This window comes from Montipora capricornis, chromosome 6, assembly GCF_036669925.1.
Source record: "Montipora capricornis isolate CH-2021 chromosome 6, ASM3666992v2, whole genome shotgun sequence".
NCBI classification, from domain to species: Eukaryota; Metazoa; Cnidaria; class Anthozoa; order Scleractinia; family Acroporidae; genus Montipora; species Montipora capricornis.
Genome location: NC_090888.1, coordinates 61763778 through 61791277, shown reverse-complemented (window position 1 = coordinate 61791277; position 27500 = coordinate 61763778). Strand labels below are relative to the sequence as shown.

Here is a 27500-nt window from a genome sequence, read left to right as displayed (position 1 = left end):
TGTATCATTAGTTTTGTCTTCTGCACTTGGATCGGAAGTGCAGTAGACTGTAGTCAAAGAGCACGGAAAGCAGGGTTGGTTAAGTGGTGAGAGCACTTGCCTCACCAATGAGTCTGGTTTGATTCCCATATTCATGGTCATATGCAGAATGAGTATGTTGGCTCTCTACTCAACTCTGAGGAGTTTTGCTCTGGGTGCTCCAGATTTGGGCAGCATTATTAATCAAAATTAGATGTGACTTGATTTGCAGACTACCCAGTCATTAAGCTGATAAGCTTGAGGATTTGTTATCATCATTACCATCACCACCAATTATCATTACCATTATGTGGAGCCTCTTAGTATTCAACTGGAAAACAGTTCAGATTTAAGCTGTTCATAATAAGGCAGTCCTGATTCATACCAAGATTCACTCCAGTAATTTTAAGTTGGCCCTCCAAGCCTTAGGGAATCATTGTCCCAAGCATCACCACAACGATGGACACAACTTTCATACTGGCCTTCCAAATTTTCTCATTTCTGTCAGCAACAGCACCCACTCAGACTCTAAGGCATTCCAAGCATATAGAACCATGTCACATGTCTTTTCATAATAGCAATGATATGATGATATTGGTAATATATAATTGTCACCATCATCATTAAGTACTACCAATATGGAAGTATCAAAACTAACTGTGCACTTTATTGTGTGCTTTTTTCCTTTTTCCTTTAGACATGTCCTTTACTTCTTCGAGTGTTTTGTAATCAAGGGCGTCATCACAGGTGATTAATCACATTTTCCCGGTGGACTATCTTTGGTGCATAATAATAGCTGAAGCAAGAGTACAGACCTTTATTTCTCAGAAAATGCACTGGCACAGTTGTTAATCATTAATAGCTTTTTTGTTCATGCTTTTCATTGTGTGCATATTGACTTAATTATGAAGCACTTGGTAAGTTAAAAGAAAGCACTTCAAAGCTACAGCATATAGCTGTACTGGCTTTTCCTCAACAAACTTTTATGCTTTTTATTTTGCTTTCCTGAATAATTATTGTTATATTGTGCTTTCGTATCAATCAGTGGTTAAGAATAGTCACTTTTGCTAGGAGCTTATTGGCTTCATTTTTTTGTCATCAATAGTTTCAACAGGAAGTGTTCCGAAGTGTTTCCACCAAATTAATGCTACACTCTAGGCCTTGGAAAGTTAAGAAAGAAATGCTTGTAAACCCTTTAAATTAATAGAGCTGTTTTTAATACCACAGATCTATTGTGCTGTATGCAGAAATTTATCTTGACTAACTTGGTCAAATACCGTAAAGACTCGTGTATGAGCTGCACTCGTGTATAAACCGCATCCCCAACTTTCAAGCATGATTTTGGAGAAAATAAGAACTCCAAAAAAAGCACTCTTGTAAAAAAAGTTGGTCGTTTGTTTGGAGATGTTAGCAATAAACTTGACAAAATCTAATGTTGTGTATTTGCAGTGACATTAGTAAGTTACTCAACTCTGAAAATACCTTTTAACAGCTTCTCTTTAGTCAATTTCCCTATTCCGTGACTGTCAACATTTATCTTGTCCATGAAAGTAATGAAGGGCAATGAAACGGTCGGCCATTTGCCTCGCAAGTTCTCCCAAATAGCGTGGTATTTTCTTGCACGAAGTGGAGAAATCAGTGTTGGAGATTCCATGCCAGTTAGAGTTTAACTACTCAAACAAAGAGCAAATGAAATGCTTGAAAGAACTACTGGCGAGCAAGATTCAGGTTTACAATTTGAAGATGCAATCAAACGGCTCCTCTAAGAGCCGCCACTTCTACCGAAAGCAGTGATCAAAAACAGGTTTCAATAAGCAAAAGCAAAAACGCAAAAAGGTGCAGCTTATTCACGAGTCTTTATGGTGTTAACCATTGACACCCCAAATTGTCTGGGGTTAGAGTAAAACCTGTTAAGCCTCGCTTCCAGGGGTCAATGGGTTAAAAGTTATTTTGTTGTGCATCTGTGATGCATGATTGATCTTGTGCCCATGTTCATTATAAATAGACAAACTATCCTCAAGTTACATGTAGTTCTAGTTGCATAAAATTGTAATGTGTGTCTTGAACATAACTCTTGTGCATGTAGTACATGTACATTGTATTTAATGTTGCAAACAGTACAGATACATGTTTATGTCACACTTGTCCTGCCAGTTTAGCCTTTTCTCTCTTGTTGTGGTTTGAGCGTCTTAAAACAATATATCACTTTCTGATGGATGATTTCTTGTTGTGAAAACAGATTAGATGAATACTCCAGAACTGCTTTACCATCAAATGAGCTTCAAGTGTACACATGGTGAGGAAGAGAGTAATTAATGGATGTTGCTCTTTTGAATATTATTGATTGCTGCACTTCTTGTCATTTTCCTTTTTCAGAGAATGATTTGTTCTTTTTAGAAGCAAAAATATCCTTGCCCTATTTAAGGATGCTTTTTTGCAGTAGCTGTTTCTAATACTTTCTTGAATACAGTGCAAACCTAAGTGAAAGTGAAGCAACTTATGTAATTTTGGCATGTTTGAACCTTTAACAGACTCATCTGCAAGGGACATATTTTCCAAATTGAATGTTATTTTTTGGGATGCCCTCTTTAACCCTTTTGCCCCTGTGAGTGAGGCTTGTAGATTTTACTCTGGCTATACTATGTAAGGCTGGACAATTTTACTTGCCGATTCGGAGTGCCTTAGTTGTGAATGAGTTAAGTCTCACTCCTAGATGTCAATGAGTAAATAAATATATATTAACCAAGAGTGAGGTCTTTGTGGGGAAATCTCAAATGGAGGACTTGCGGCAGTACTTATTGAACACCAAAATTTCCTGTAAAGCCAAACATCTAAGGTTGATGAGTTGTTCATTATACAGTTGTGTAGCTTTGTAGTTTATTCAAGTGGTGATCACATTCAGTGATGTGAGCACTTGTCAGTTCATTCATCGTCTGAAACGTCACACATCATGTACATTTTGTAAACTAATGTATATGTCATCAAAAAATATTAATTCTTGAGACAAGTAATTGCAATTTGCCAAGGTAAATTTCGTCAACATTCTCAAGAATCAATGGCCAAACATAACAATTTGCCTTTGGAATTACCTCAATTTGTCTCGTGGACATTATGGTTACAATTTATGATGCCTTGGCACTTTCTCAATCAGAGTGCCCATTAAAGTGGCAATGAGTACTCACCATATAATGTTATTTATTTTAGGAAAGATGCCACGCTGAAAGAGCTGATGAGCCTTGTGAAAGAAGTTAATCCAGAGGCAAGACGTAGAGGCACAATGTTTGATTTTGCCATTGTATTTCCTGATGCTCGTCGGGGTGGATTCATCATGAAAGAGATTGGTTCCACAGTAGCAGGACACAAGGGGAATGATGATGTTATTACGCTACAGTCCAAAAAGTTTCAAATAGGAGATTTCATTGATGTTGCTATTCAGCCACCAAGAATGGGAAGAAGAGATAGGCCATATTGACACTAAAAACAGTATTTTTATGTTTGTTTTTTAATCATTCATTTGGCAACGTTTTTGTCATTCATCGTAAGCAGTTCAGTGTAGTTTTTATCAAGTGTTTAGGTAGTCTTTATTTCCTTTCCTTTTCAAATGTTTTAATTACATTATTTTTTTGGTAAACTGTGGTAAAAATACACTCTGCACATGTAATTTTTCTTTGTTTTGGGCCAAGTCTCTCATTTGTCTACCTTCTCGAGTTTTTGTCTTTTAATCTGCTCTACTGCTCCTTACAATAAATACAAGATGAACAACGATTAACAAAATTGTTTTTTATTGCTGTCACTGATTTGAATGTCTCCTAAAACAATGGACAAGATAAAACTGTAACAGTCATCACACATTCTGACTTGCAAATCCCTGTACAAATTTTCAGAGTTTGTGTTTAATAGTACCTAATGTAGTACAAATTTGTTGTCATCAATTATTGAGCTTTGGGGTTGATGTGCTGGGTAATTTTTTACCAATTAGCAATCTATGACATGTTTTAGTTCCCCTGAGTACCTTGTAAAGATTTTTTTTCCAACTCATTGTTTTTTTGTCAGAAATGTTTTGTTCCAGTTATTGAAGCAATGCACATTTGTCATTGGTGACTAAAAACTTACGCACCAAGGAATGGTATCTAAATTGGGCAGGAAGAGACCCTGATCATTGTATAAAACTCCTAGCTTGGGCTATTTTAATATTCTGGAGTTACTTTTGAGCTTGGTCGTAGATACTGCAAGTGTATTTCCTGCCAAAGACCCAGCCCTTTGTGCAGGTGATCTTGGCTTATTTCTTTGGCTGGGTTTGGTTTTTGGAACCACTGAACTCTTTGCAGGAGGCTGTGTAGATGTTTGGAGTGGAAGACCAACATCTGGGTTGATCCTGTTGTTATGAACTTTAGCTGTGGAAATAGTATTGTTTATTTTCACGTTTCCATAAAACCATTTATAACTATTGCAAAGAGAACATAAATATGGAAGCGGGAATTGCAAAGACATTGATCAGTTGGACAAGAAGGACAGAGCAACAACAAGCCATTTTGGAGAACTTACACTTTTGCATATCTTCTGAGGGTACAAGATTTGTGTTTTGTAATCTTTTACTTTCATGCAGGCAGACTTTATATGTGGGCTTCAGTCGATTAATGGTCTAGGGGAAATTCAGGAATGTTGCATTGTCTTCTAAAGAGTTTTCATTGCAATGAAACGTTGAAAGCGTGAAATGGGACGGAATGACGTCAGTTAATTCCTTAGTGGTACTTGAATTGGTTTCCAGGAAATCTGTGTACCAACGTTCAGAAATAGTAACATTTTGGTAGCGTAAAAGATTGGGTGATCAAATGAGGTCTCTTCCGAGTGTTTCTTTCACACAGGAAAGCTTGGCTTAGCTTGCTGCCCAGACTACAGACAAGGTACAATGCACGTTGTTTTGACCTGAAGACGAAGACTTAGTGCAAGCGCCCACGCTGGGTAACGGTCAATATATAGTGAAAGAAATGAGTATAACCCCATCACCTGTTGTTTTGACTGAAAATGGCAAGAGCTACTGGTTTGTGAGATGCGGATGTAGATATAATTGCACCTTTTGTTTATCCTCCCTGAAACCACAGCCAGAAATAGGGACTTTACCATCAACGATGCGGTCGTCAAAGAGAAGGCCGCAAAACAACAATATCATTGGTTAAAAGAGGATAAATAGGGAGCTTAAGATCTACGACGACGAGGTCGTCGAAAACGCCAGAAAACAATGATATCATGATATCATTGGTTAAAAGAGCATAAATAATCGTGCTGCACGTGCGGCACGGATTTTAGCTCATATTTTTGCGGTTCTCTGCGTGACGACGACGTGAAATCACTAAATTTTAGGTTTTGGCGACAGCGTTAGCATGCAACAGAGAATCTTTTATTCTCTATTTTCAGTCCGAAACCGCCCGTACCAATTTATTTTTAGGATACTTCGCCCACATTGTACGACGTGAACGAGATGGAATAATCGCGAAAGACTTTTACTAGAGCAAAGTTCTATTTTGAGGTGACGTTTTCGTCGACGTCGCCGTCGTAGATCTTAAGCTCCCTAATATAGGGAGGAGCACGCGACGTTTTGGAGACACGGACGTCAACCGGAAGTGAGCTGTTTTCCCTTTTAATTTGTCTTCACACAATCACATTTTATGTTGCTAAGTATCTTTGGTATGCGAAATGTTAACCGTTCCTGTTATATTTTGAGGTTACCGGATCGACCCAAAGCTCTGGGAAACTCTATGTAGGAGAACATGCGCCGTAGGGTTCTTATAGCCAAAACCTTGCGGCACCTGCTCACTCCTCGTGCTTGCATGAATGCACCAATTAGAGACGCTTTTGATTGCTCTTCGCGAAAACCAATGAGAACACACTTTGTTTCATGCAGGGGTCCTCAGAGCTCTTCTCCCCCTTAGTCAGGAGAGGAGCTCTGGGGTCGAGATTGGCATATAATGAAAGAATTAAAATAATTTTCTTCAACCGGATTGTTCAAACTTTGGGGAAAAGTTAGTACAGGATAACTGTTGCAAAAGAGCTATTACCCCTTACTAGACAGTGTTCAAGATAAAAAAAGAAGTGTAACAAACTCACACATTAAATCGGGATATATTTCATTCACGTTGTTTAACAGTGGCTCGAATGTGGGGAATTCCTTCCCTGATACGGTATCCATCTTCTCTACGAAAAATAATAGAACAGTGATCAGATTAACTCGAAGCAAAAGATCTCTAAAAAAAGAAAGGTTCAAAAGGTTATACTGTGGTTATACAGAAAGTTGCATCGGGTTTATTAATTAAACCTGTACGTCCCTGCTCGAAGACCCTGAAAAACGCTGACGTTGGGCTTACAATTAGGGAAATTTCTTCTTATCTTCGTAGGGAATGAGACCCGCATTTTAACCCTTTCACTCCTGTGGGGTTCCCCATTGACGAGTAAAATCGTCTCGCGTTAGACAGAGTAAAATCTATAAGTGTCACTCTTGGGAGTGAAAGGGTTAAAAGAATACTAAACTTCCCTTGAAGTGCATTCCCATGCACCAGGATTTAATAAGCTTATTTTTATACAATGAGGCAACTCTCGCTGACAAGTTTAACGAAAAATGGTTTTGAAAACCGTTCAGACTTACTGGTTTTTTTAAGAAGCACGAAACTTCCTCTTCCTTGAAGGAATTCAGATGCAAAAATCTCGTGTGGTCGCTCGGACAGACTTTTGAGGGAACCATTTTCGTCTGCGATGTCAATGACAACTAACAAGAAACATAGGTAAATGAATCGTTCTAGGATGGAGCTTGCAGTCATAATACTGAGAATGTTGACCATTTTATTCCAGAGAAGATCATACCGGACGCTGTTTGGTCTTTATTTTTAAGCTTAAATCTTGAAATAATGGCACAGCAAAAAACGGACACGTACGTTTGAATGCGAAATAAAATATTAAATATTGACTTATTCCTAAAAAAGAGATTTGCGTCCTAACTAACTTAAGTTTACCTTTCTACTCAATAGGTAAAGAGGTTGGGATATTAATATTTTTAAATGAATGCTATTGAGCTTAAGTATAGCAAAAACGTTTCCTTTGACTTTTAACTCGAAATTCAAAACGTAGTTAAGCTCATGTACCTTTATCGTCGCAGCCACATCGAAATTTGATGTTTTCGTACAAAACAATAGTTGGGCACAGCAAATTAAACAACAACTTCTGGTTGTCTGTCAAATTAAAAGCAAACATATATAGCCATCAGGAAATTGAATTGCAAAAGGAATAGAGGCTAACAAAACACATTTCTTACCTCCAAAGTGGATGGTGATAAAAGACATTTCTGTTTTACCACATCTTTCGTTTTATTGTACCATGTTCAGCGTTTTCCAAAGAGAGCGATAGCCTGCTGAAATTTGTCTTTTTTTAACTGAAGGTAAAGTAGACTTATAGAAAGAAAATTTAATTATTTTTCCCGCCTTTTTTCGCGACTGCCGCCAGTGACGTCAAACATCAACGAATATAACAGGGAGTGACACAGATTTTTTCAGGGTACCGGGCTTTCAGCTTTAATCCAATGTTCTCTGTTTTTTGTTATTGTTTACCTAACCGAGAGGTACATTCTAAATCAGTAAAGGAATTCCTCCTTAAGGAATTTAAGCAACAACAGCGGCAAATTCTTTGAAAAATTTGATTTTTGCGATTTTTCCATCTCGTTTAAGTTGCCGAGTCAATGTAGTCCAAGCCATGATCCCAGGACGGGTTCACCTTGTCGTCAAAACTTAAAATCTGGTTACTTCAAGCTGTTGTTTTGCAGAGCGGAGAGTTATTTTACCCCTTTTACACACGCACAAAAATTGGCACTGCACTCCAAATAGCGGCACGGTACCAATGCTTGGACTATTTGGAGTACGTCCCGAGCACTCTTCCAGAGATGTGCTCGTCACCCCTATAATTTCTGGCGCGGATTCCTAATATGAACTCTGTTTGTTCTGTTTACACACGAAAAAATTATCGTGCCGTGCCCGAAAAACATCAGCACTGTACCGAGATTTCGGAGTTTCGTGCCAGATTTTTGTGCTAGTGTAAGGCCGGCTTTAAGCCGCTGTTACACTTTGAAACTTTTAGCTGAAACTTGTGTGCAACTGCTCTGCGAAACAAATGTAACATGTTCGGTTTCGTGAAACTTTTTTGAACTTCCGTTGCGAGACAAGTTTCACGAAAAAAAGAACCGCTTTCTACTTCTGCAACGGTCGCAGTAATCGCAGTGGTGATAAAAACAGGAGTTTCACCGTGTAATACCACTTCGTGAAACTGGTCTCGCTCGGTCTTGTTACGCTACGCTGCGTAAGCCAATCAGAAACCGGCTAAGGCCATAACAGTCAATTTATTTAACATCAGGTAGTTCCTTCAGTTACGAAACTGGTATCAATGGAAGCCGACTGTGCGCCTTTTACCCCCCTCCCTCTGTCAGTGCTCCGTTTCACGGATATTTAAAGCTATGGCTACACGGATCAGAGGAAAGTCGAAACAGACGTTGAAGTCACCGAGGATTGAACTCGGGACCCCTTGCTCCGAAAGCCGCGCACCAGCCAACTGAGCTACGCCTGCAAATGTTGGTTTTTGAGGAGAGGGGAAAACCGGAGTACCCGGGGAAAAACCTCTCGGAAGAGTAGAGAAGCAACAAACTCGACCCACACATGGCGTAGAATCTGGGAATCGATCCCGGGCCGCCCGCCCCATGTAAACAATACCCTGCAAGCAATTCCCTGCGGGCAGGCGGAGTCTCTTTCGATCTTCCTAACCCTAACCCTAGGAAGCGGAAAGAGACTCTGCTCGTAGGGTATGTAAACAATATTTCGAGACCAGTTTCAACGTTCCCTAACGAGTTTCGACCTCTTATGTTACACTGCTGAACCTTTTTTGCAGCGCCGTTGCACATAAGTTTCAGCTAAAAGTTTCAAGATGTAACAGCGGCTTCTACTACAAATAGCACTCCGTTGCCTCGTGCCAGCCGCCTGCGGCGAACCTGCGGCGAAGAGAAACGATTCTCAGACCCCAGCGGTCATCGACGTAAACAATTGTCGTTGTCATAGCAGCTATTTCATGGCGAGACCATTGAGCAGCAGCGAAAAGTCAGTTCAACAAATGCACATCGACACGAAAAAAACCGCGTTGAATTTCTTCAGTTGAAAGTGGAAATATGGCATCCGATACCGTGCTTTCTATTAAAACAATAGAAGAAGATCCCTTCAACGAGGATGAGGTAAGAGGAGAATTTGGAACGACGAAAACTTACAAGTTGCGAAATATACTGTACCCGATCAGACTTTCTGTAGCTCCCGTGTACAGTAGAGAAAATATTCTTGGTCTACTTATTTAAAACGACAAAGAAAGCTTTTCCCAATCCTAGATTTGAAATTCAGTTAAGACAGGGGAGATATTAAAACAGAATAAGCTTTAATATTCGAGATATTCCTGTGGCAAGTTCAACCGTTTTGCGTTTGAGGTCAAATCAAGCTCCATTTTCGGGTGTGGGAGCCCTTTTACGAGGAGCATTGCTTAACTGAAATTTAAAAATGTCAAATTTATATTGTATCCCAGTAACTTGTGTACTGGAAAAATAAGGTAACAGTCGGACTGCTGTGTTATCAGCCACACTACATGAAGTTTGAAGATCCATGGTTTCCCATTGGAAGACCTACTTGGTTACGTATTAGTTAGTTTGATTTATTAATTACGAACATTTAAACTATTTCTCAGGCAGAAAGACGCTTTCTGAACTCCAAACCAACGTGTTTCATAATAATTGGGAAGCCGGTAAGTTTATAGGCGAACTGGAATTCGGCATACAGTATTCCTTGTCCACGAAAATTTTATATGTCACTTGATTAATAATTATATATTTCTTTATTTGTTTATTATTAGAGCGAGCTTCAATTGAGTGTCATAAAACCAAAACCAAAGTAATTACTTTGGCCAATCAAAAAGGACTGAGACAATCCAGTAAACCAATCAAAACTCGAAGTAATTACACGTAGCCGACACAAAGCACGGGAAAATGTGTACGCGTGAGCCACGATTGGTTTTGGTTTCACTTCTGATTGGTTGAAAAAATGGTGCGAAAACTTTGAACCAATCACTGAGTGAAGTAATAATAAACCAAAGTAATTGACACTCAATTGAAAACCGCTCTATTGTAAGATGTTACTAAATTCTGTTCAAGGGTTTAGGTAAAGGGACTAATTTGGAAGTCCATGCCATTATTCATATTTGTCAGAAATACATGTATGGAGAATAATGTTGAAATAATGTTCTTAATTTGATTTGGTGCCTTTGCAACATTTTGGTGGATATTAAATGCTAAGAGATATTAGCTGCAAAACGATATCAAGGTACTCATCAACACAAAGGGCAATGTTTTGTTTTGTTTTGCAATTTTTAATAAACTGTAAATGACAATGATTAAAGCAACAGAGAATATATTACACGTTAGCTCGAAGATATGAATTTTATGTTTAAGTACATTTGGTGGTGGAGTGATACATTCCCATTCTGACTGTATAAAAGTATGCAGACAACATTGAATGTTCACTAGTGCTCAAATTTAAAGTTTGACCTGTACACCCCCTCTCATGATGATGTACAAGATGTGAACAGGGCTGTCATCAAGGGCCGGGGACCGTGGAATTTTTCCGCCTAACCAGTGTTTCATCCCTGTCTACTTAAGAGAGGAATAGTATTATAGTATTATAGTTAATATTGCAAATTTACTGTTCCCTACTGTTTTCCCTACGGTTTCCCCACCAACTTCTTTGATTTCCCTACGTTAATAATTCTTTAAAAGTTAGTGACAGTCCTGTGTAATATAGGATGAAAGGAATACACCATAATGTATGGTGTGGTTTGGACCCGTGAGGCATGGCACATGGTATAATAAACATGAATTACTGCAATTTTCATATAATTCTGCGGAATCTCACTTTCAAGTGCTAAGGTGCCAAACTGTGTTTTGGCTTTCATCAATCAAATTTCTAAATGTATCCCAGAAGATTGACTGACTGCTTCCAGAAAGTGAATTAGAGTTTTTGTTTAGTTCACAGTTTGAATACCATTATTATATCTTTTTAGAGGTTCTTCAGTAAGAATATTCCTACAGATTCCATTGCTTTCCCTAGGCATCGAGTAACGTATGAATGTATGAATGTCCCTCATCAGTGATTTGATCAGCATCTGTGGTTTTAGGTCAACTCTTGACTTGGCATCAGAAGTTTGACTGATGGAAGCCAAGAAAACACGGTTTGGCCATTTGCACTTGAAGAGGAGATTCTGCAGAATTTTGAAAATCACAGTAAAGGGAGATGATGATGATGTGATGTCAGAGCATCGATCTTTACATTAGGCACTTTGATTCCAAAGTTCAGGGCTCACCAAAAATAGCCAAAGAGCTGGCAAAAAACAAATTAAAAACAAACAAACAATCTACTGTAAAAGTTAATCGTTAACCTTTACAGATTCCTTTGTTTAAAAGAAAGATTAAACATTTATTGTTTTAATCACCCTCTAAAACAGGGATCAGGAAAGACAACTCTGGCAAGAAAATTAGCCAGAGTGTGGAAATGTGAGCTCGTAAATGGTGAGTATTTATTGAAGAATTATGATCATTGTGTGCAGTAGGCTGTCACATTTTCTATAATAATAAAATGTAAAAATATTATAATTTATTATAATTAGTATGACAGTATTAATAAGACATGCCAATGCATAATAATAATTTATTATAATAACACTGTACTGTACATGTGTAGATGATGTTGGGACATGTACATGTACATGTAATAGCAACAATAATATTTTTTTGTGCCAATTGTTACCCTTCATTGTAGTCTGTGGAATAAATTACATGTATGTTACTGTAGGAGTCATCTGATATGGGTGCAAAATGATATTTGCATGCAATATTATGTTGTGTAAATGTCACAATATATCTGTCTTGCTGCAACCATCACCAAAATCCCAAGCAATCAGTATTACAGTATTACAGCTGTACTTGAAGTTCTGAGGCTTTCTCTACAATTATTTTAAACATTAAGAATCATTTATTAATTTTGCAGATTTTTGTGGATAATTACACAAATTACAGTAAATAATAATCTCAGCCCAATCTCAGTGGCAGCCCTTTTGTTTTGTTTTAGAGTTGACCTTACTATTATAAGCAATGAAGTTATAGCACAGCACTATCTAAAATTAATAGACTATGACTCAGTCTTTCAGTGTCTGCCACAGGCAAGGTATTTGTTGCAGTTCACAGGTCAGGTTTACAGGTCATTGTCTTTATTAACCTCACCAAACAAGCGTCATCCTTTCTTTTTTTATTGTTAACCCACAGGAAATTGACATTTCCAGAGTCACAACTCTCTTGCAGTTATGATTTACAATACGTGCATCCACCCTATTGCATCTGACCTCTTGTTGATCGGCGTATATATTGACATCCCAATAAGCTTTAACGTTCTCTGACTCATACACAGGCTTGGGCTTGTCGGGTGAGTACCAGGGTGGTATCTCGTCTATAACTCCCTCATCGTACAACAGCTCGTAAAACAGTACCTTAAGCGTTGTGTCGTGGCTAGAGAGACAAGACAAGATATGAGCCACACTCTCTGGGACCTTGCTGCATAATCTGAACCTCAGCTCACCTTTCACGCTTGTATGGGTATTCTGACTCGTGTATACTCGCGTTGGTAAGAGCTGCTTGTATAGCTCAACGAGTCCAGCGATTGTGTGTGATGGGCAGTTCTTCCACTCTGTGAGCCACCAGAAACACCCGTCCGCACTCAAACTCTCATCCTCCAGCCTGGTAGTCACTAGACTCCCTTGCCATTGTTGGTTTCTGATCTCATCCTCTAACTTCTCGATTTGGCACTAATCCTCACCTCTGTCTTGATCTTTTGCACATGTTCCAAATCCAACTCCAACCCAAACTCCTCCGCACACTTAGCCGCTTCTTTCAAAATGGACCTATGCTCCGTACCATTCCCAGTGCAGGGTCTTTGTTACCATGGAGTCTGACTGCACCCTTGATTTTCATGGCTTTGTACTCCATTTCAACAGAGCGCATGAGTCCCCACCTCCTTTACTTCTTGGCATATGCAACAATGCAATCGAACTACATGGGTGTCTACCCCCATTCTCGACAACATGACACAAGAGTTTCCGCTAATCCTGGATTAAGTTAATCGGCTTTACAACAACCTGGCCCTGGCCTAAGGTTACATTAGGAAAGGGTTAGAAGAAGACCCTTAAGTACGGACCCCTTCACTGGGAACTGAGGCAGCAGTTCCCAGGCTACAAGGTGAAGCAATATAACATCATAATGGATGCCTGGGAGCTGGATGTCATGATGCGTGAGCTCGTGGGAGGCAGAAGCACAGACGTACTGTGAAAGATGCAGAGGGCAGTGCTCTCGGGCACGTTGAATATCGCCCAGACTTTCAAGGTTGCAGTCTGAGTTTTAGATAGAAAGAGGACCATACACACAACGTAGCTTTTCAGGATTATTTAATATAATTATATTTATAGATATATATAGATTTTAACTTAAGTTTATTTTTTCATTTTTACTCCACGGCTCACAGGTTACGGTTTTCGCCCTGTGTCGCTTGATTAGAATGTAGCATTCAGTTGAATCCTCTGCTATATGTATGGGTTATTGACCAAGCGTGAGGTCAAGATGACTGGATATTGGCCAAGTTCTTTTTTTGCGTGTTTATTGTCCGAGACGAAGTCGAGGTCCATAAACACGCAAAAAAGAACGAGGCCAATATCCAGTCATCTTGACCGAACAATCTTGGTCAATAAAGGATTTATTATATGACTTAAAACACCAAAAAATGATCTTTGATCTTGCGGGACCAAGCGAGAAATCCCGAGCGGGCAGTATCGCTCCATCTTGCCCGCTCGGGTAGCCAATCAGAGCGCGCGATTTGGTTCATCTTGCCCGCTCACGGAGCTAGTCATAGAATAAAATAAGAATAATAATAATAATAATAATAATAATAATACCACTTCTTTTCAGGCTCAGAAATAATCAATCAAGGAATTGAATTGCAAACAGAACTTGGTGGCAATGTGCAAGATATTTTGCTCCGAGGAGAAACTATTCCTGAGGAAGTATGCGCAAAAATCTTACTGGACAAAGTCAGTTCCCCAGAAGTTGCTCATCATGGTACAGTGTGTGAATTATTTTGCTGAAAATATTACAATTGAACAACAATAATATTAATTTTCTTAACAATAAATTATTATTTTATTAAGTCTGTTAGGATGTACTACGATAAGGAGACAGGGTAAATTAAAAAGATGAAAGGTACAATGTAAAGGTGTAGGTGCACAGTGCCATTTGGGGCTCGCGTGGACTGACCAGCAATCACCTTTTATCAATCATGCCTGTGTATGAATGTAAGCCGGTGCGCTATAATGAAATTTTCTTGATTTAACCCCATTGACTCTTGGGGGTTCCCCATTGACAAGTAAAATCGTCTGATGTTAGACAGTAAAATACTACGTAAAAGTGGCTGGTTTCGGCATGGTTTAGGGGTGAATTGGTTAACTATCAAAAAGAAAGTTTTGTTTTTAACCTCACGTTTTCACTGTTCAAATCAACAATCATTAATTTTTAGTGCTCTAAGGGCAAGGCACTGAAAGTAAGAGACCTACTGTAGCTGTAAAATATCCAACTTGAATACAAGATGCATAAAATTATCATGATCTTAATTAACTCTTTAACTCTCAGTGGCCACTTAATATGTATACACGTGTACAGATTTTACTCCAGGGTTTTGGAAAGCTTTCAATTAGTGCCGAATTTGATAATAAAACTACCGGACTTAGTTATTTTCCATTGTAAGGCCCTTAATTTGCAAGTGCATCAGAGGAGGGAACCCTAAAGGAGGCCTGAAACTCTGACAGAAATATTGTTTACATAATTTCTTGAGATTGGAGAAAAAAATACCATCAGATTGATTATTCCAAAATAAGGCAATGTGACATTTAATGTTAGTTTGAAGGATTTATAATGCACGATTGTCTTATAGTGGTTCTTCAGCCCATGACTTCCTGAGATACCTAAGTCCAAAAAAAAAAAAAAAGAAGCCAATTAATTAAGGAATGTTAAAATTTAAAGCGTCAATTACCTGAGATGTGAAATCATGGTAAACAACGGGACAAAACGTCCGGCCTCAAACTTAAACTCAATTACTCTCACTGTCTAATGCCATACGATTTTACTGGTCAGTTGGGGGACCCCTCAGGCCTTAAAGGGTTAACAACATCTAGGTTCACTCCTTAACCCATTAATTAACTAAATGAGATGTTTTTCTACATGTACTTGCTTTTTTTTGAAGGAAAAAACTAATATTGGGGCTGGACATAATTATTTAATATAGCCTATGCCACCAATTGGACTATGCTTTTGATGAAAAAGGAATAGGGCCTCATTTTCATGTCAGTACATAATTTTCCTTTAATAGGCCATTTCACAGTTGTTTGCTCAGCGACCTATGGCTGCGAGGCTGCCGGTGACCTTGTATTTGATACAGCCCCCACTGGTTTTATCATTTAAATTGTGTTGTACAGTTGTAATAATTAGTCCATATTAACATGATTACAAAAGCACAAACGGTTTGTATCAATGAAAACACTGGCAGCCTCGCTTCCATTCTTAGGCCAGGTAACTACAGGTGTAAAACAACTGTAAAATGGTCTGTTTCATGCATTAGTTTCCCATATGCTTGCAGTCCAAAAGGTGTTGAAGATTGAAATATTGGATGATCCAAATTCTGGTTCCATTGTTAGGTTTAAACTGACATGAAGAGCAGGATGATTTTCTTTTAATATCCTTTCAGGCTACATACTTGATGGATTCCCTTCATTGTGTGAGGACTGGTTGTCGATGGCTGATCAACTTGATCTTGTGAAAAATTTGTCTCTCACTCCTGACTTTGTCATAAACCTTAAGGTACATGTAAAAGAAAAGTAGAGAATTTCCATATCCTTACTTTGACTTAAAAGTTTAGAGAAACAAAGAAATTAGGAGGGAAAAACTGTGTGGTCCTATTTTTATCCTTACCACCGTCACAAATGTCACAAATTATTTAAATGTGTAAAGACGCGAATATAAAACTTAATATCTGGTGTTTCGTCCTCATTGTGACGTGTTCATTTTCAAGGCACAGCAATTAACTTAATGCGGAGATTTAGTGTTGAACTCTATTAGTGTTGAACTCTAAAGTTAGCATTAGAACAAAGGCTAACAAGTTTTTCAAATGAATACGAATGTATTTTCCGTTTGCACTTTGAAATTAGAAGCATTTGCAAGGATCAAGAGCATATAAATGCTGATATTATATAATTACAATGTCTGGAACAGTCAACTCGGTCACATTTGAATGTAAAATTTTAAAATTGGCAACTATTTTTATCCATCCCTGGCTGTCAAGGCCACCTTACGCGCTCTGATTTATGGCTCGGCCTCCCCTGTATGTTTCCTTTTTTACAGCTGTCCACACAATTATCACTTTGAAAATGCTTTGAGCACCTTAAGATTAGAACTTTTCAAACTTATAATTAGGACGATATTATGTTTTTGTTTTATAATCATTATGGTTGCCTCTCTTTTGCTGAAATGACTACGGTATGTATAAGGCCTGAAGGGCTGAATTTTTTTGCAGACTAAACTGCTTGAGCTGGCGACGAAATCAGAAAACTGTCATTATTAATAAACATTAAGGTTAAAAGCAATATCAATCTGTGGGACAATGGGATTGGTTTAGCCATGCAAAGGAGACTGGGGAAAAGGAGAAAGATGAATAAATATCCAGGAAACTTTAAATTGAGCTCCTGCCATTTGTTTGCTTATTGATTGATTGAGAAATACAAGTGCTCATACTTCTTGAAAAGGAACCGTGAAAGGTTGAAGACATGGTCAATTTTTAGATACTGTAAAGAGTCTTTGGCTAAAATTGGCTAAAAGTGTGTGGATGGTTGCAAACAAGGAATTTGGGCGATAAGTTGTCTATGATTTGTGCAGACCAGGTAAAAGCTGCCAGAAAGAAGAACTTGTATGGTACATTTTGTACATGAATCAGGTGGATCCCAAAAGTACAGAAGCAGTATTGGGCTTTTACTTTGGGTAGAAGAGCACAGAATGCATCATCAGAAAAGGAATGCAAATGTGAGTAATTTACTCACAAATAATTAGTACATGGAAGTTTGGTAGCATGTAAGTTTGGCAGTGTGGAAGTGTGGAAGTTTGCACTGTGTGGGTTAGGGTTAGGGTTCAGGTCACTCCCACACTGCCAAACTTCCACACTTCCACACTGCCAAACTTCCACGCTACGAAACTTCCACACTTCCACACTGCCAACCTTCCTCACTGCCAAACCTCCATGCTACCAAACTTCAATCCACACTTCCAGTATAGTGTGGAAGTGTGGAAGTTTGGCAGTGTGGTAGTTACTTGACTAACTCTAACCTTAACCCTAACTCACACTGCCAAACTTCCATGTACTAATAATTTGCAAGTAAATTTCTCTCATTTGCATTCCTTTCTGATGATGCATTCCGTGCTCTTCTACCTGAATCAAAAGCCCAGTATTGCTTTAACATGAACAGTTCAAAGCTGCCAGTGACAATGCTTTATACCAGTTACAGTATTCAGTACTGTTTAAGCTAAAGATTAGAAAGTTGGTTACTCTCTCTTTCTGACATAACCTAAAAAATAGGTTTTCCTCACAGAGGGTCACAGAGGGTCACCTAGATTTTGGGACCCCCCAAAAATGGTTGGGACCCCAATTTGGTCAAACATGTGGGTCCCAGGACCCAGATTGAAAAATCCTAGTGCCATCCCTGGATTATGTTTGTTTCAGTATTCATAGGTAATTAAATGACCAGATGAGAGTGATCAGTGACAGTGACTTGACCCCTGTAAACTTTACCTGCTGAGCCACTTGAACAAATATAATACTCTTTTTATGTGTATGTGTTTTCGCCAGATACCAGATAAGGATTTGGAGAAACGTCGCTGTGAACAGCGTGTGGATCCTCTGACTGACAGGCTGTACACAAAGAGTGAGTATGCACCAGATGTTCCTGTTAAAAATGAGAGAGACAGGGATGAAGAAGAGGAGGAGGAGGAAGAAGATGAGGAGGAAGAACTAGAAGAAGAAATGATTGAGGAAGAAGAAGAGGTTGGGTTGATCATAATGACTGCATTGATGATGATTTTATGATTATGCCCATACTGACTTCAGCTGATAAGAGTGGAGATGATAACTGTGGAAATAATCAATTATTGAGATGGGAAGCCCATTAAAATTATAATGAAGCCCAAGACTAGATTATTATTAATTCTAATATACTATTAGATGGTAAAGGTGGCTTAGATATATAATGCCACTGGATGTTTTGAGTCGTTGTTCATTGTGGGTGACAGCTTATTGTTATTGATGACATGGGTGTCTTCAGTTGAAAACAAAGACCCCTAAAGACTCGAAAACGAAGAAAGTAAACTCAATTTGGCTAACCCTAGGCCTAGCTAGGCCTAAAGTTGGTTTTTAGGCCTAGGGTTAGCCAAACTGAGGGTTTTGGGTTACTTTATTTGTTTTGCGAGTCTTAGGGGTCGCAGGGGTCTTTGTTTTCAAGACACCGTGATGACATTGGCAAAGGAGGTGACAGTGATGAGACAACAACAACAACGACAATGATGATGATGATGAGGATCATCATGGTCATGGTCATAACGTGACTACATGTGTGAACATGATGACACAACGAGATAAATTGCTTTTTGGTGTATAGAACCTATAATAGACAGAAACTACATGATAGCATTTAACAATTATTCCATGAGAGCTCGCTGGATATGAGATGGTGAATAGCCAACAAGGCGTGTAGCGCCAAGCTGGCTGTAACCAATCTAATCAGCGTTGAACAACATTTGGGAGTTGAGAAATAAGCTCCTTAAACTCCAAAAGTTTGGAAGTACGAAATACGTACAAGCGAAAAAAACGAAAAAATCAGAGCCAAATCAAAAAAACTTGATGAAGATGCGATGTTGTGTAAGGCTTGTGGTCAGAAAGATGCAGGCTCATCACAAAAACATGCATTTCGCGTGCTCTGATTGGTTCACTTAGATAATCTTTATTTAAAGATTATCTAAGTGAACCAATCAGAGCACGCGAAATGCATTATCCGAGGTGGAGAATTTAATAATACATATTATTAAATTCTCAACCTCGGATAATGCATTTTGCGTGCTCTGATTGGTTCACTCAATCTCGGTTATCAGCTCATAGACCTTGGTTTGACCTTATTAGGTAAATGATTGTGTTAAGCGTTGCTAAACTAAAAATGTTTTTGCTGGAATGCCAAATTTCTCTTTGAATAAAGCCAAAAAGGAGAAAGAAAACTTTTTTTGTGGAAAGTTTGGATCAATTCCGACGTTTAGAAGTATGCGAAAAGGCAAGAATATTTTTGTGATGAGCCTGCGTCTGTCTGACAACAACGTATTACACAACATCACATCAGTTCTCATCAAGTTTTTTTCGATTTCGCTCGGATTTGCTCGCTTTTTCCGCTCGTATTTTGTACTTCCAAATTTTTGGAGTTGAAGGAATTTAATAAAACAATTATTCCATTCGCGCTTGTTGGATATGAGACTGGTTATAGCCAACTCGGCGCTACGCGCCTCGTTGGGTATTTACGATCTCAGATCCAACACTCGCTTATAGAATAATTGTTAATTAACCAGGGTCCAGATTACAAATTAACCAAGGAGTTTATTTCTCAACTCCCAAATGTTGTTCAACACTGATTTTCAGCAAAATTTTACATTAGGAGAAGTCAATCTTGAAAAACAAAAGCAACAGAAACTTTCTTCAAAAAGTTGAAAACTTGAAACAAAAGTTTGCGCTAATCCTGGATTAAGTTAATCGGCTTTTGAGCAACCAGGCCTAGGCATGCAACTACATGTATAAGATGACATACGTCTTTGAATTGATTATGTTAAAGGGGGAGGAAGAACAGGAAGAGATCACACCTGAACTAGTTGCAAGACTTGTGACGAGGCCAGAAGACCTGCCACAGAATGTAGCTGCTAACATTAGGAAATATCGTGATATGATGTTGAGGACTCTAGAGGTAAGAAAACCAATAACAATTGTGCAATTGCTGAAGATAGAGCGGTTTTCAAATGAGTGTCGTAAAACCAAAACCATAGTAATTACTTTAACCAATCAAAAAGGACGGAAACAATCCAGTAAGCCAATCAAAACTCGAAGTAATTACACGTAGCCGACACAAAAGGCGGGAAAATATGCACGCGCGAGCCACAATTGGTTTTGGTTTCACTTCTGATTGGTTGAAAAAGTGGCGCGAAAACTTTGAACCAATCACTGAGTGAAGTAGATGCAAAACCAAAGTAATTAGCTAATTACTTTCGACACTCAACTGAAAACCGCTCTAAAAAGGAAATTGAGTTAATGTCATTGCGCTCAGATTGTGAACTTAAAGGCTTTGTGTTTATTTCAATCCAAAGGATTACATCGCGGATCATGATCAACAGCGACTGATTGAGCTGGATGCCAACGAAAATCCAAAAGTCGTCTTTAGAGTGAGTGCAACGTTTTTTGTCATTTTGGAGATTAAGGTCTCGGTAAAGGTAAAGTTGGGTGTCTTGCTCAAATTTCTTGGTTTTGCAAATCTTGAATGGGTAGGCTGCGAAGTCTATTTTCCCGAAAAAAAAATTCTGAAAAATCAATTTTAAAGCCGCTAAAATTGCTTTTCTTTGTTTTCCCGCCATAACCTGCGTGCGAAAAATGATTGACGTATCATGTCAATGGTCGTGTTTTCAGGAGCGGTTTTTCAGGTCGTTTGGCGTTTGTCAACCAACAATTCCGTGAAAACAGTTCCTCGCTTAAAGTTAAGCGAGTTTTAGTGTGCTTCGTTTTGAAACTGTGGTGTTTGCGTCTTCGCTTTCAAGTGTTTCGTTTTTATACTACCCTGTATAAGTGAGGCAAAGTTAAGTTTTGATTTGAAATGACGAATTAATAAAACAACTTTTTAAAAAACATCAACAGCTATGAAGCAATTGGCTGTTTTCGTCCAGTATCCAATAATAGCATTATTGCACTGTCAAATTCAGCCTCCAAAGCATTGGTCATTTTTGATCAGTTACGTATAGCGCATTTTCTATGGACATATTCAAATGCGCTTTACAAGCAAGTGATCTATGGGTGAGATCGGACATGAATTTACTTGTGTTTGCTTCTTTAATTTTAGTCCCTTATGATGAAACTGAACACCTTCAAATTGAACCGTGCCCTTGTTCCACTGCGTTTACAAGGGAACGAGGAGGGAGATGAGATATCAGACGACACAGAGACTGACGACCTTCTTCGCACATTAGCAGCAACAGAGATGGTAGCTCCTAAATTCAGATGGCGACGCAGCAAATGGGGCCGTGCTTGCCCAGTCGCATTAAAAGAGGGCAACACTGTGCAGGGAGTGGCACAGTTTTCTGTCAGGTACTTGTAGGTTTAATGCTGAAAACAAGAGTATACAGCTTTTTACTTCAATGTAGATAATGGAAAGCTAAATAATATTATCTGGAGAAAAATCTATAAGAGCGAGTAGATTGTTGGATTAAACCCTTGTTAACGCACGGTAGTCAATTCAGTAATAATGCAGGTATCCAGATGGGTTGTGGGAACGTACCACAATCAAATAGAAATCTTTCATTGATATTTTGTTAAATAGGATTAAAACTAGAGCACACTTTTAATTATAAATGTGTAACTGTCTGAATAAAATTGAATAAAACACAATCTTATAAGCTTCTTCAGATATTTTCTGCTTACTGGGAAAAGATGGCACTGGGGAGGCCACAATGGCGCCAGTTCATTTGGCAAAACACTGTTTGCACCCATAACAACTGGGAACAACAACAGGAGGAGCCCTTCTCGTCACCAGAGCCTCGGATCTTAGGTCTGCGCATGATCCAAGGCTCCGGGAAACTCTATCTAGAAGAACAAGCACAGTAGAAATCTTATAGTCAAAAATTGGCTCTTTGAACCTTCGGCGCCTGCTCACTCCTCGTGCTAACATGAATACACCAATCAGAGGCGCTTTTCATTGTTTTTCACGAAAACCAATGAGAAGGCACTTTGTTTCAGGGTTCCCCCAGAGCTCTTCTCTCCCTCAGTCATGCGCAAAAGAGAAGATGTCTGGGGTTGATATTGCAGGAGTAGTGCCATGCTTGCATGCATCCGTGTGGGCGTTCGACTTTTCCTGTAAAGAGCATTTGATATCGTCTTCCACGATGGCCAGACATATACATCGTGTATTAAGTACTTTTTAATATAGGCTGTCATGAAAAGAAAACGCCGTAAAAAGCCATTGTAAAGCATGAATATTTGGATTTAGTCTCCATGACTAGGTCATGTTTTTGACTTGTCGATGTAGAAATGATCTGACAAACTCAACCTCTACATACTATCTTAAGTCCAGAAATGAAACCTTGTTTTCTCGCCATTTCACTCAACCGTGTTACTTTTGCCCAATAATTATTTTCTTCTCTTATTCAAAAAACCTTACTCCTTCTAGTTAAAGCCTTTTTTTAAAAGTTTATTTATTAAAAGAAAAGACTATTAAAAATGGAAAGTCGTTAAGAATGAAATTAAATGCAGCTTATCTAAGCGATGGTAGGACTTAAACTTAAACTTAACCAGTTTAAAAGCGTTCAACGCCAGGACGCAATGTTGTTCTCAAATATTTATTTTCCCTTTGTTCTTTAGCTTCTTGGACAAACTTTATGTGATGTCGTCGAATGAAGCATTGGCGCACTTTATGCGCAATCCTCGTCCTTACCTAGCTCCCCATCTTCCTCGTCCTCCATGTAAACTGTGTGTTTTGGGTCCGCCCCACTCAGGGAAGACTACGGTGGCTCGGTTAGTGGCTGAGCGATACAAGGCCAAGGTAAAACCCTACCTTCATTTTCTTTCTACTTATTACCGTTTCAAGTGGATATCGATTGCTTTCATTTTACATTTCTCATCTCGTAACCACATTTTTACCCAATTGATCAGATACAAGTAACTTGGTCTCACGAGCCTCCCCGCACTTTTCGCCAGCTGCGTGTAATTCGCATTTTGATAGGGCAATGTGTTTGCTGGAGGAGTTTCCAATCGACATTTTAAAGTTACGTGCAAATGATTGGCTTTAAAATCTTGCTAACCGCCCTTTTTTGACCGGGGCAAAGCAAAATTAAACCCGCCAAAACTAATCGTGACAAGTTTGTACATTTATACATTCAAACATTTTCCCCGCGCTTGGATCAAGTTACATAACAGTGTATCTTTCATATATGTTTGCACTTTTATTTGGAGATTTCGCTTCTCCAACGGAATCTTTTCCAAAAATGTCAGGAAATTTAAATGGCACTTGCGATAATTTGAACCGGAGATTTTCCGTAGGGAAGAACAAAATTTCCTATTTTGTGGACCAAACAGTTTGCTCAAGGGAAATCTAACAGACTTTTGATTTTACCGGCTCATTTAAACCCCCACAAACAACGATAAACAGAGGACTGAGAACGATTTCGTGCGATTTTCCAGCTACAGTTGCGAAAATGATGCAGCCAGAAAACCACTTTGAAAAGGGTAAAAAAACCAGCCAGGCGAAAACGAGGCCCTTGAAGATTGGTACCTACTTTGGTTGCAGTTTTGTCCTTTGGTCCTAAAAGAATATCTTAACACGCTTTCCATTTGACAGAACTGACCGGCCAGACCGGGGCATTTGGAAGGACTAACTCAACAACACCTTCAAATTAACGCACTTCGTGGATGATATATACTCCTCCAGAAGAATGCGAGGGATCGTCATGCAAGTGTTGCTTCAAATTGTTGCATTTTCTTTGCAAACTGACGGGTCTGGCCGGCCATTTCGGCGAAAGGGAAAGCGCATTTAGTTTGCATTTCCAGGGAAAGCTGATGGTGACACAATCATGAGAAAGTTTTATCGTTAATAACGCCAAATATAATGATTTGTGATGAGTACTAACAGTGAACTTTTTCCTTGATGATGAACGAGTATTAATATTTAAAATTTGTTTTAATTACAGATCTTGGACATCGATGAGCTTATTAAGCCGCGCAGAGAAGCAGCCAGTAAAAAGATGCTGGATGAAATAAGAGAGGAAGCAGTCGAGTCCGCTATATCCAAAGTAACTGCTATGAAACAGACACAGCAACTTGAAGCCGTAGAAGAGGAGGAAGAACGTAAGTTCCTTTTAAGGCTACAGTGTACTTTATGAGCCTTGAGGTGTTTAAACAGTAGAGAGGTATGTTAAATGATCCTGGCATCTTGAGCAGTTGAAACGGGACTCGAACCTAGGACCCTGCGATTATGTACGCTGTGCAATGCTCTACCTAACTTGGCTGTCAAGCTATCTGAGAACTGGTCAGATTCGTATTTCTGTAAATATCCCACAGTAGAGAAACGTGTGATGGAAGATATCTGTGAAAGCCATGTGATGGAAATGTTGACGTGTATCGACATTTTAAGCGAAAGATCATCTTTGTGTATGAGGTAACCCGAGCAGTTTACAGTCGCAAAGAACCGTGAAAATCTCGATTGCGCTCCCCAATACGATGCCCCTGATCTATCTAGCCATCTGATCATTTGTGTTCGATAGATGAAGTGTATGATAAAATGTTTTAGATACCTCAACTACAATCGTCATTTTCCCATGAAATCATTTCATGTAATCTACAGTTTAAATGATTGATGTCTCCTCGATTCTTTCATAAACGAGATGCTTCCGTGAAGCATACACTGGGTTGCCTGTGGTACGTGTTACAGAAAATCAGAAGGCACTGAATTGTGTGGTATTGAAATACAGCATTCCAGTCTCCGAAGAATAACAAATAAAAGAGAAGCGAGAAACATTGGCTTCTGGGCTGACATGTTGATAATTTTCAAGTTCCCTCACAACTTCTTTTCACCACAAGTGTGCCCTCTGAGCATCTGACAGCTTTGTAATACTAAAATTCACTGAAGTTAATCCCTTTCGGGCGGGGTTAGTGTCAGGATGGGAGACCAAAACAATAAACCCCTCATAAAACAGAAGCATCTGACCGAAAATACTATTAACGCTAACAAATGCGAACTCAGCAAGGTACAGATTCTGTTAGCTTGCTTTATGCAAAACAAATATTGATGCAAAAGCAAATAACTATTGATACACAGTGTTTTAAAAAGAGCAGAACGAAGTTTCCGGGACGGTCGATCGAGAATAAAATATTTACGACATGAAAACAAAATTAATTTTGAACCGTGAATATAGGAGGTAAAAAGTTACGATCAGCGACGAACATTTTGTGAGTGTTTTGCCACGTTCAAATAAATCGCAAAATCGAAAGTGACATGCCGGAATTCAGCGGGCGCCGTGATTAAGTTACCGCGGCATGTTTACTCGCCAAACAGTGAAGTATCTGTGTCAAATGATGGCAAGATACCGGGTTTTTGAAAGGTTCTTTTTCTGTCAAGTGTTATAAAGTTTGACAATGAAATGGGAGAAGGCAAGACAAAGATCACAAGCGCCCAACTCTTGTTTATGCAAAGTCAAAATTTACTCTCCAAGACGCGTACGACGTTATTTATCACCAGGTAATTCCATCATTTTGGAAATAGCAGCTACTTTATTATTCATCTGCGTCACAATTTTTCACTGATTTTGGGGCTCATTTTGTTGAAACTCAAGCACGCTTCCAACAGGCCTGTGAACCCTTCCTGCTTACAGAGCAATACTAAAAGACTTCTCCCATATCACATTTCAACCTTAAGCTCGAAAATTCAATACACAACATGATATTATAATTCACAAAGGCAGAAAATACCACAGAATCCTTTTCCAGCGAAAATTTTATTGAAACAAACAACATATTTGCTCTTAGAGGCGAAAACCTCTTCCTATTTCATTGCGTGCGCGAAGACAAGAAACTCAATCGTGTCAAATTACCATGTACTTCAGGTAAATACAGCTCACTTTGATTTCGTCTCGACGGGCGATAGATTGTTGTCGAAGTCCATTACTCGTCGCTTTTGAGATTCCTGCCTAGTTTATCCAACTGACTTTCCATTATTGAGCTCCATAAAGGTATTTAAGGATCCACTAAAACGCCATTCGCGTTACATGACTTTCGACGTCATTGCAGGCTAAGTTAATGATTCTACTGTGTCCTCCAGAGAAATCTGCGCAGTTCCACTACCCTCTCGATCCTAAGAAAATACACGCAGAAGGCTCTATGCACAAAGACACCACTTACCAGGGGAGTGACAGGCAAGACTTTTACCGACACGGGAAAAAATACTAAAAAAAAAAAAAACAGAAATCTACCTATTTTCCGACTGGGTTTGCCATAGGGCAACCCAGTAAAAAAAATAATCTACCCATTGTCCGACTGGGATGCCTACGGCAACCCAGTAAAAATGCAATATCATTACAACAAAATAAGCCTAACAGGCGTCAGTTTCAATTTTCCAGGTGAAATTTGCGAGTCCTGTAAAAACTGCTTGAACACCATGTTGGATGTTACCCACAGTAGATCTCCACTATCTTCTCTAGTTCGTCACCCAAAAACTTAGACATTTTGCCATTGTGACACATTGTGGGACAATTGCTCCTACTTCTGCACCACCCCTGCTTTCTAAGAACGTAATACCTTATTGACCACTCCCCATAGGGGCTTTTCAGGGTCAATGAAACGAACTGAACAACAATTTTAAGAATCCCAACTGGCCGGAGGCAAACCAGTCGTCTTTTTACAAGTGCAGTAGAAAAGTTGAACCAGGGACTACCGAGATCAAATTCAACGAGTGGTTAGAACGGGTCTTAGAACAGGTCTTGCTTGGCCGCACTGCGTGTATCGTATAACTTATGTCAAGACAGTTGTTTCCCAGTTCCCAATTTATTTTCTTGCTAATATTTTTTTTTCAGAGCCTGCACCACCACAGTCTCGAGATGACGAGGATGATGGTGAGGAAAAAGAAGGCGAGGAGGGGGAAACGAATGAAAGTGGAATACCGAAGGAAGAAGAAGAGGCTGAAGAGAACGCCGAAGAGAAAACGAAAAAAGTTGGCAAAGAAGAGTTACCGATTGATGCAAATCATCCGGACGTTGCTCAAATTGTCAATGAAGTTATGGCAGAGGCTGAAAAGCGAGAGCCAGAACTTTCACCGGATGAGTATTCAGATGTGATTGAAGAGGCAGTCCAACAAAGATATGCTGAACTACAGGAGATGAACCCAGATGGCCCTCAGTAAGTACCTGAGGAATTGATTATTTGCCTGATGGTGATTGATCTAAGGGGTGTTAAGAGAGGTGCAGGCTATTCTTGTCTCCAGATGCCGATTCCTTCTGCCAGAAACGAGAT

The 27500-nt window shown here is 39.1% G+C and overlaps 3 protein-coding genes across 3 annotated transcripts in view; 2 read left to right on the top strand and 1 right to left on the bottom strand.

Annotated features, from left to right (window-relative positions):
- Nucleotides 1-3792, top strand: part of LOC138052736 (histone deacetylase complex subunit SAP18-like) — a 4367-nt gene extending 575 nt beyond the window's left edge. Inside the window, exons 2-4 of the mRNA XM_068899295.1 lie at nt 716-765; nt 2258-2314; nt 3223-3792. Of these exons, the coding sequence (XP_068755396.1) occupies nt 716-765; nt 2258-2314; nt 3223-3490 (375 nt within the window). The 3' untranslated portion in view covers nt 3491-3792. The remainder of the gene's footprint in view (nt 1-715; nt 766-2257; nt 2315-3222) is intronic.
- LOC138052737 (uncharacterized) lies at nt 3596-7417 on the bottom strand. Its single transcript, XM_068899296.1, has 5 exons — nt 7322-7417; nt 7152-7238; nt 6659-6778; nt 6124-6210; nt 3596-4412 (listed from the first exon to the last, which is right to left on the bottom strand). The coding sequence occupies exons 1-5, from the start codon at nt 7347-7349 to the stop codon at nt 4201-4203; spliced, it is 534 nt and encodes a 177-aa protein (XP_068755397.1). The 5' UTR covers nt 7350-7417; the 3' UTR covers nt 3596-4200.
- Nucleotides 7418-9083: 1666 nt separating this feature from the next.
- The window catches only part of LOC138052734 (adenylate kinase 9-like), a 45359-nt gene continuing 26942 nt past the window's right edge, over nt 9084-27500 (top strand). The window contains exons 1-12 of the mRNA XM_068899294.1: nt 9084-9274; nt 9772-9828; nt 11581-11644; nt 14087-14236; nt 15915-16027; nt 18063-18257; nt 20080-20208; nt 20606-20680; nt 21349-21593; nt 22863-23043; nt 24188-24344; nt 27065-27386. Coding sequence (XP_068755395.1) covers nt 9212-9274; nt 9772-9828; nt 11581-11644; nt 14087-14236; nt 15915-16027; nt 18063-18257; nt 20080-20208; nt 20606-20680; nt 21349-21593; nt 22863-23043; nt 24188-24344; nt 27065-27386 — 1751 coding nt within the window. The 5' untranslated portion in view covers nt 9084-9211. The remainder of the gene's footprint in view (nt 9275-9771; nt 9829-11580; nt 11645-14086; nt 14237-15914; nt 16028-18062; nt 18258-20079; nt 20209-20605; nt 20681-21348; nt 21594-22862; nt 23044-24187; nt 24345-27064; nt 27387-27500) is intronic.

Coding starts and splice junctions, on each gene's coding strand:
- LOC138052737 (XM_068899296.1), bottom strand. CDS start 7,349: ATGTCTTTTATCACCATCCACTTTGGAG. Junction 6,779..7,151: donor ATGTGGCTGCGACGATAAAG/GTACATGAGCTT, acceptor GTTTCTTGTTAG/TTGTCATTGACATCGCAGAC. Junction 6,211..6,658: donor CGTGCTTCTTAAAAAAACCA/GTAAGTCTGAAC, acceptor TATTTTTCGTAG/AGAAGATGGATACCGTATCA.